The 9,905-nt window shown below is 37.0% G+C and overlaps 1 protein-coding gene across 1 annotated transcript in view; it reads left to right on the top strand.

The window, feature by feature from the left end:
• LOC107662710 (probable E3 ubiquitin-protein ligase HERC1) overlaps window positions 1–9,905 on the top strand; it is a 78,104-nt gene that overhangs the window by 39,560 nt on the left and 28,639 nt on the right. Inside the window, 12 exon segments of the mRNA XM_016452784.1 lie at window positions 455–1,239; window positions 2,291–2,492; window positions 3,035–3,188; window positions 3,608–3,815; window positions 5,236–5,319; window positions 6,165–6,357; window positions 6,681–6,808; window positions 6,884–7,092; window positions 8,639–8,907; window positions 8,985–9,037; window positions 9,118–9,315; window positions 9,385–9,559. Of these exon segments, the coding sequence (XP_016308270.1) occupies window positions 455–1,239; window positions 2,291–2,492; window positions 3,035–3,188; window positions 3,608–3,815; window positions 5,236–5,319; window positions 6,165–6,357; window positions 6,681–6,808; window positions 6,884–7,092; window positions 8,639–8,907; window positions 8,985–9,037; window positions 9,118–9,315; window positions 9,385–9,559 (2,658 nt within the window).

Raw genomic sequence — 9,905 nt, 5'->3', positions numbered from 1 at the left:
TAATGCTGCTCAATGTGGAAGCACGCACGTGATGGAGATTTACCGCTGATTACAGAACCGGCTTTCTGACAACATTTAATGCGCATGCGCATTAAATATCGCATGCGATTTATCGTGCAGCCCTAATATACAAAACCTTTTAGAGTAAAATAGTGTAGTGCTTTATGACTTAATGTTCTCCAGCACTGTCATTAGTTTCTATGTTAATTCTATGCCATTGTAATTTTTTTGTATGTTATACCTGTCCTGTTCTTTTTGCCAGTTGCATGCATCTTTTTTCCTTTTCGATTTCTTCACTTCCCTTTTCTTGTATTGTCTTTTGTCCCCTTCATTTTTTTTCTAATCATGGTATCCTTTCCTTTCCACTCTTTTATTTCTGTCTTGCCCCTTCCGTCTCACTCCTCTCTTCATCTTCATACTGCTTGTGACCTGCTGTGGTCCCACTAACCCAAAGCTTCCTGAATTCTTGGTCACCCAGCGACACGCCTCTCTCCTCCCTGGAGCCGTGTGACGTCCCCCAGCTGGACATGTCCCGCTGCCGTGGCCTCAAGCCCTCCGTGTTGTTCGACCTCATCCTGATGACCGGCATCTTAGAAGAGCAGGAGCCTCCTTCTGAATCATCCGAAACGTCTGGATTGTCACGAAACCGAATCAGCTCTGAGGGCGGCCCGCGTAGCGAGCTGGAGAGATGTTTGGACGAGGACATCGCTTGTATTATGATGGACGAAGAGGGAATGAGCTGTCCAGTGGATGAGGACAGAAATAAAGTGGAAGAGAGGAGAGATGAGAACCAAGATGACACGTTCAGATCCCTCATACAGTCAAAAGAGGAGCGTGTTGGCACCCCCTGTCCACCAATACTTGCACCACAACCCAGAGTGGACTTCTTTGCTTTGGAACTGCGCGCAGTCCGCATTTCCTACCTCCTTTTGGGGGCGCTAAAATCTTTGGCTGTCATTCTGAGCTGCGGGAAGTTCACAGATCTCCTCCTGGTTCCCAAATCAGATGCAGGGGTCTATGTAAGTAGCCCCGACCCAGCGAGAGCCTCTGCTGGCTGGGAGGAGAACGGCGAGCTGTGCTCTGTGCTGCAGTTTGTGGTGCGGAGCATGGTGAAGTGGGCCGTCAGACCCTGTCCGATCAAACAGGCCATGGCTTTATCAGACCTCGAGAGGGCCCAGATCATCATCTTTAAAGGAGTGCTGAGCAGACTGCACGAGGATGGAAGCAAAGAACACAAAGGTCAGGAGCTTTGGCAGCAACATGTGAACAATATAGTTTATTCAGTTGTTTACTACTTTTACTGTTGAATAATAATAATTAAACTTTTTAACTTGACTTTGTAATAATAATATAATAATTAAATGTTTATATATTTGTTTATAATGATTCAGTAATTAATGTAATTTAATAATTTTAATATAATTAATTGTTTTACATATTATAACGGCTGTTAATTTATTTAATTATTAATATAATTTGATAATTTTTATATGATTTAATGTATTATAATTATTAATAGGCAAAAGTAAAAAAGTAAAAAAATAGCTAATAGGCAAAAGTCTAATTGGCAAAAAAAAAAAGTAAAAATTGCTAATAAAAATAATAAATTATTAATATTACTACTGTTTTTTTAATTATTCATAATTTAATAACATTCATTTAATAATTTTAATATAATGAAATATAACAAAAAGAAAGGCAAAGGTCGGTAAAAATAAGAATTCACAAAATATACAAAAATAATATTCATCATCATCACATTTTTATTATTACTATTGTTTATTTTTATATACTTAATATAATTTCATAATTTAATAACTAGCATTATACTTAATATAATTTCATAATTTAATAATTTTCATACAATAACACCATTTATTATTATTATTATTATTATTAATAGTAGTAGTATTTCATATAGCTTAGAAAGACAACCGTCTGGAAAAATAGCTAATAGTAATACATTATTATTACTAATGTTTATTTGTTTTTAAATTTATTAATATAATTTACTAACTTTTAATTTTAACTTTGAACTTTTAGAAGGCAGAAAGTCTGTAAAAATAATACTTAATATATTTAATAATTTAATTTAGTAACTTTAGTATAATAATTTAATAGTAGCATTAGCATTTCATGTGGCTTAGAAAGGAAAAAGTCTATAATAATATCTACTTCTACTACTACTACTAATAATAATAATATTAACGTAGGCTTTTAATGTAATATTTGTTTGTTTTTTGTATATTCATTAATTGTACTCTTTGTTCTGTTGTGTCTGTGTACACAGATTCAGGAGTTCACTCGTCCTCTCAGCCCGTGTCCAAATCCTCCAGTTCAGTCTCGCTTTACAGCAACGGCTCTGAAGGCACCGCCATCTTCGGCCAATCAGCTTCACCCTCCACCAACGACCTCACAGCCTCGCTCCTCACCGCCCTGCAGGCTGACAGCCTGGAGAACTTTAACCCTTTCCTTCCCATCAACCTGCTACAGTGAGTTTCTCTTTCATCCAAGCCCAATTATTAACATTTAAAGAGTGTATTATAAAGGAACCTATGAATTAGTGAAGTCATTATAAAGTACTATGAAATAATGCCATTGTGTTGTAACATCTGAGGAGTAATTGTTCTGGCAAGTAATATGTGTAGAGTTTTTTTTAATAACTGTGCTAGTCAATGTCAATTTGAAAGAAAGGGACATGAGAAAAGGGTTTCTCACACACACACACACACACACACACACACACACACACACACGGTAAACTCTCTGACATGCCTGGATATTCTCACTCCAGATCGGCGTCAACTGAGACACACACTCACACACAGGTTACAGGTAAAGCCGTGGCTGTGTGTGTTAAAACCTCATAAACACATGCTCCTCTTAACCTCAGGCATCTGAGCATGGCTTAATGACACCAGGGTGATTAACACCTGATCATAACACACGCTCAAGCTGAAGGTTTGCTCTAGAACAGGTGCTAGTGGTTCTCTTGTGTCTGTGTGTGCATGTGTGTGTGGCTGGGCTCCTCTAGGCGGATGGTGCTGGCACGTTTTCCCACATTGGCAGGTCTCGTCCACAGTCCGGTTCTGCCCCCCGGGCTCAGCCTGACGAGCTCAGCCTCCTGTGAGGGCTTCACTGAGCAGCAGACCAGCTTCCTGGAGCCCTGCGGTCAGACCAGGACCCCCGTGGGTAAGACGTCCAGACAGACTTTGGAATATAAGTAGCATGTGGCATCCATGGACACAGTTCATATGGTCTATGTTTTTTTTAATAACTGTGCCATTCAATGTCAATTTGAAAGAAAGGGATATGAGACAGTGTTTCAGACTGTCTCAAACACACACACACACACACACACACACACACACACACACACGGTAAACTCTCTGACATGCCTGGATATTCTCACTCCAGATCGGCGTCAACTGAGACACACACTCACACACAGGTTACAGGTAAAGCCGTGGCTGTGTGTGTTAAAACCTCATAAACACATGCTCCTCTTAACCTCAGGCATCTGAGCATGGCTTAATGACACCAGGGTGATTAACACCTGATCATAACACACGCTCAAGCTGAAGGTTTGCTCTAGAACAGGTGCTAGTGGTTCTCTTGTGTCTGTGTGTGCATGTGTGTGTGGCTGGGCTCCTCTAGGCGGATGGTGCTGGCACGTTTTCCCACATTGGCAGGTCTCGTCCACAGTCCGGTTCTGCCCCCCGGGCTCAGCCTGACGAGCTCAGCCTCCTGTGAGGGCTTCACTGAGCAGCAGACCAGCTTCCTGGAGCCCTGCGGTCAGACCAGGACCCCCGTGGGTAAGACGTCCAGACAGACTTTGGAATATAAGTAGCATGTGGCATCCATGGACACAGTTCATATGGTCTAGTGATTTTTTTCAATTAGTTTTTATAAACTGATGTCAAGACCATGACGCCTGTGCATGTTTTACACTTGAGTCTTGCTTTGGAAGAATTTTTAGGTTTGTTACATACTGTACTCACTGATTGCAAAAAAAGTTTTTGGCTTTTTTGTGCATCTTTACACCCTGTTGAATGGCACATTGAATCTCACAATGAATTACCCATTTCTTTTATAAATATATTTATATTTTTTATGCACTGGGGTCCAAAACTTGGAACACTAGTGAAAAAATTGTCTAATTTTTATTTTATAAAAAATGTAATTATATTTTTATATTACACTTAATGTATTTAATTATATTATCAGTGTCAGTCTGTGTGAAAGGTTAATTGAAAAATAATAAAAAAATTAATAAATACAAATTAAATTAATTAAAGTAAAGTTTGAGAATGTCTTAGTTTTTTTAATATCACGAATTTGATTAATGACTTAGAAATACTATCCTAACAATTTATCAATTTCTGAATATTTTTTAATTATTATTTTTATATTAATTTTTATAAGAAACTTTTATGTAAATGAAAAAGATTCATACTTTTCAATGTGGATATTAAATTTTATTAGGGGAAAAAATGTAATGGGATATGTAGTCAATGTCAGATATTAAAGTTTATTAAGTGTAAAAAAATATGTAATGGAATTTGTATTTTATTTTATTTTTTATTTTAATATCATAAATTTGATTAGTGACTAATCGATTATTAGTATTATCCTAATTATTTATTTATCATTTTCTGAATATTTTTTAATTGTTTATATTAAATTTTATATTAAATTATTTTATGTCAATTAAAAAATCCCGATTTTTCAAAGTGGTCTCAGATATTAAACTTGAGTGTAACAAAATATATAATGGAATTTGTAGTCAGTGTCCGATATTAAAGTTTATTAAGTGTAAAAAAATATATGTAATGGAATTTGTAGTCCATATATTTTATTTTCTAATGACTTAGAAATATTATCCTACTTATTTATTTATAATTTTCTGAATATTTTTTATTATGTTTATATTCAATTTTATATTCAATTTATTTTATGTAAATAAAAAAATCTCCGATATTAAACTTTATTAGGTGTAATATATATATATATATATATGTGTGTATGTATGTAATGGAATTTGTAGTCCATGTGTCATTTTGTTGACCAGTAAGTTCCCCAGTTCTCTAGCACTGTGCTATATTTTTTAAATGCAGATATTTTCTAAATAAATAATTTAAAAACATTATATTTACCTGACTGACTGCATCAGTCAGCCCAGTCCAGACACATTCTGACGCATAACTGAATCACATTTTCATTTCTGTCCTTCAGAACAGCCCCAAATGTTTGTCCCAGTGCGCTTGCTTGAGATGGGCTTCTCAATGAGACACATCTACAGGGCCATGGAGGCAGCAGGTACCAGCGAGTGCTTGCAACATCTAGCCAGACTCATTCTTACCTGCTAAAGGGGACAATCATGTTACAATGCTTTATGAAATTTTCAAGGATTAAGAAGGATGGAAGAGTTGGATAATTATATTGAGTTTTGTACTTTTGATTAGTGTATTTATTTATTTATTTTGTCTCTAATTATTTACTGCTGACTGCTGATGATGCTGTTATTACAGTAGATAGACTCATTACACTTCCCTATGAGATCCTGCTTCAATTCACCCCTCACTGTTTTCCCCACTAAAACACTCAGCTGAATCATGGGAAATGTTAGTGGTGCACCGCATGAAGTCTTATTTTCTGTTATGAATGCTCTGTTCACAGTTCAACAAAGTTTAACTTATTTATATAAATATTTTGTATATATTTTAAATAATCATTTTATTGCATATTTACATTTTCTTAAACATTATAGTTGTACAAACATTTTATTATATATTTATTTTTTGTTCGCAAAGCCAGCTTTTTTAAATAAGCCAATTATTTTGTTTTATCTATCAGTACTGAATTCAGAATTCTTTTTTTTTTGAGTTTACATCTCGCAATTCGGTGTTTCTGTCTCGTAATTCTGATTCCTTCACCATCTAGTCCCAACAAGTCTGCTTCCATTTTGTTTGTTTTTAAAATAAAATTATAGATTTGTAGAAAACAAGTAATTCATACAGTCACTTTATATTTGATAAGTTTCAAGCATTTATCATACACTTCAGACCAAATGGTTTTTAAGATCATGAGAAACTTTAATTCAGTCAAGTGTGTCTAAATGTTTTTTTGAGTGTTCTCCCTGACCTCTTTGTGACCTCTCTCAGGGGTCACTGGAGAGGTGGACTCACGCACCATCGAGGTGCTGGCGAGCTGGATGCTGGAACATCCCATCACAGGAGAGGGCTCATCTGCAGGGGGCGCCACTGATACGCCCTCCTCTGAAGGGCCAGAGATGGTCCAGTGCCCTGAGTCTCCAGCTCCTCTCACCCTACAGGAGAGCAGAGAACCCAACGAGAGGTGAATTCATGCATACACTACGTCCTAACTACTGATAAGTGATACATTACATCTCTCACATGTTTTGAGTCCTAACCAACCTTGACGGCCACTTGGTTTTAGTGTCTGCTTTCGGAATATCATACTAGAATACTACTCTTTCTGTTTCTAGTATACAGTATGTGTAGTAGCACAGTATACAAATTTCATGTTTGCAAGGTCACAATGACCTACTAAATTTCCTAAAAAATGATATAGAAAAGAGCACACTGCAAGGAAAATTGTATCCCAGAATGGGCTCATTTCCATTTATTCATTGTGTGTGCTCCCAATGTGTTTTCCAGTCTGTTGGCAGGTTTGGACTTGGTGGAGAGAGAGAACTTCTTAGATGTTCACCTCACCAGGAACAGACCTCCACCTGCACGGAGGCAGCGGTCCGGAGTAAGTCAGAGAACGTCCTTCAGGAGAGCAGGTCAGAGTCACATACAATACAGTTTCTTTTTAATTCAGCAAGGATGAGTTTGCTCACCTAACTTGTTTGTTTCAGACTCCCCGTCGCCCAGTCCTGTCCCATCGCTGTACAGACAGGACGTGGGAGTGGCAGAGTGGCCGGAGCGGGCCGAAACGCACCCGTTTGCTGCTGAAGACGACTCAGAGCTGGGCTACATGGATGATCCGTACCAGGAAGAACCGTATGAGGAGCTGCTCACCCCAGAGTTCATCACCTCTGAGAGAGACACGCTGTGGATGGTAGAGGTACTGGAGACGCTATCTGTCTATTGTTTTATCTGTTGTTTTTCTATCTATCGTTTTATCTACCATTCTACCTATAATTCTGTCATTTGTTCTATCTGTCTGTCTGCCGTTCTATCATTCTTTCTATTGTTCTGTCTATCGTTCTAGCTGTCGTTCTATCATTCTATGTATCTATCTATTGTTCTGTCTGTCTACATGTTGTTCTATCTGCCTTTTGTTCTGTTGTTGTATCTATCATTCTGTCATTCCCTCTATTTATCATTCTGTTGTCATCGTTCTGTCATTTGTTCTATTTTTCTCTCGTTCTTTCATTCGTTCTGTTTTTCTCTCGTTCTTTCATTCATTCTATTTTTCTCTCGTTCTTTCATTCGTTCTATTTTTCTCGTTCTTTCATTCGTTCTGTTTTTCTATTGTTGTCATTCATTCTATATTTCAATTATTCTGTCATTCATTCTATTTTTCTATCGTGCTATCATTTGTTCTACGTTTTTAATATTCTTTTATTCATTCTATTTTTTTATCGTTCTGTTATTCATTCTATTTTTTATCTTTTTGTCATTCGTTCTATATTTCCATCGTTCTGTCATTTGTTATTTTTCTATCGTTCTGTCATTCGTTCTATTTTTTTTATCTTTTTGTCATTCGTTCTATATTTGCATCGTTCTGTCATTAGTTCTATTTTTCTATCATTCTGTCATTCGTTCTATATTTCTATCGTTCTGTCATTTGTTCTGGTTTTCTTTTGTTCTTTCATTCGTTCTATTTTTTTATTCTGTTTTTCTCTCGTTCTTTCATTCATTCTATTTTTCTCTAGTTCTTTCATTTGTTCTATTTTTTTATCATTCTGTCATTCATTCTATTTTTCCTCATTGTTTAATTTGTTCTATGTTTTTATCGTTCTGTTATTCGTTCTATTTCTTTATCGTTCTGTCATTTGTTATTTTTCTATCGCTCTGTCATTCATTCTATTTTTTATCTTTTTGTCATTTGTTCTATATTTCCATCGTTCTGTCATTAGTTCTATTTTTCTATCATTCTGTCATTCATTCTATTTTTTATTGTTCTGTCATTTGTTCTATGTTTCTCTCATTCTTTCATTCGTTCTATTTTTCTATCATTCTCTCATTACTTGTATTTTTCAATTGTTCAGTCTTTCGTTCTGTCATTCATTCTATTTTTCTTTTGTTCTTTCATTTGTACTATTTTTTTTATCGTTCTGTAATTTCTGTTTTTATCTCGTTCTTTCATGTGTTCTATTTTTCTTTCATTCGTTCTATTTCTCTATCATTCTGTCATTCATTCTTTCTGTCTATTGTTCTATCATATTATTGTTGTCTATCATTTTGTCATTATTTCTATCATTTATTGTTTTGTATTTCTATCATACCTCATTTGTTTTTCTATCCGATTTATCATTTATTTAATCATTTCTGTGTGAATACTGTTGTTTGTTTCATCATTCTGGCTGTTTTTCTTTTAATATTATTTGTATATTTATGAATGTATTTTTGATTGCTCTCTCACTCTATCTCTCTTTTTGTCTCAGGGAAGAGAAGACCACCCAGAGCCTCATGAGATGGTGGAGTGTGAGCTGTGTAACACACTCACCCTGCAGTTCAACAACCACATGAAGCGCCACCACCCGGGCTGCGGTCAGAGTGCCGGTCGCCGTGGTTACCGCAGCAATGGAGCCTACGTGGACGGCTGGTTCGGAGGCGAATGCGGATCAGGCAGCCCATACTACCTCCTGTGCACTGCATGCAGGGAAAAGTACCTAGCCTCCAACCTGGGGGTTATGAGCTCCAAACAGGACAGGTGAAGATGAAAAAACGATGAACATGCTGTAGCCATTGACTTTTTGCTATATAACAACCCAGATGTTGTTCTTTCAGGGCAAGAGGCTTGGCGTCTGATCTGATTGGTCAGTTAGATGGTACATCAGAAGGTATTTGTGCAAACTTTTAAATAACCAACACTATCCAGTTTAATAAATGAATGTGTAATGATGTAATGTCTTTGTATTAGATGAATGGGATCTAGGTAACCAGGAAGACTCGGATTCAGACAGGCTTACAGGTTTGGAGGACTTTGGGATTCTTTTGAGGCCTTTGGGTCTGAGTGAGAAGAAGCCCGTGCCCGACCCAATCCCCTTCACTGAACACGACCCACTCGGAGCCCTCGTTAGTGGCTTGGTCAGCGGAGACAACAGCCTGCTTTACAAAGGTAATGTTCTTATTTTGTTTCATGTTTCCTACAAGAGCTTTCCAAAATGTTGTTTGTTTCTGTGTGTAGGTGTTGTCAGCACCGAGCTGAAGAGCTCCTCGGTTCCTCTGAGTCTCGGGGAGCAGGCAGCATCCCTACGGGAGCCCCAGGAGAGACTGTTGTCTCTGAGGAGAGTCACCTCCACCGCTCAGATCCTGCTGGCCTACAGTATGGTGATGAGAGCTCTCTCACAGACCTCCACCAGGTAACAACCACTCGTACCTGACTTCCCTCAGCAGTAAATATATCATCTGCTCTGTGAACTCCTTCTCACCGAATCTGACATGTCCTACTGTGATGGATCCATCAATGTCTGACTGACCTGCACGGAATCTGAGCCTTGCAGAATTCCATTATTCACCCATCAACATCACACTCATTGCTCACAAATGTGTTACCCTTCCCTTGGCCATTTCATTTTATTTTACTCATTTGTTTATTCTTTTTACACATTTTACTTTATTTAAATCCATTTTGCAAAATCCTTACAGATATATAATAAATATATAAATATAATATAAATAGATATAATAAATAATAAATAAATAAAT

This window comes from Sinocyclocheilus anshuiensis, unplaced genomic scaffold (genome assembly GCF_001515605.1).
Source record: "Sinocyclocheilus anshuiensis isolate Anshui unplaced genomic scaffold, SAMN03320099.WGS_v1.1 scaffold457, whole genome shotgun sequence".
Lineage (NCBI taxonomy): Eukaryota > Metazoa > Chordata > Actinopteri > Cypriniformes > Cyprinidae > Sinocyclocheilus > Sinocyclocheilus anshuiensis.
This window is presented reverse-complemented; position numbering and strand designations above follow the sequence as displayed.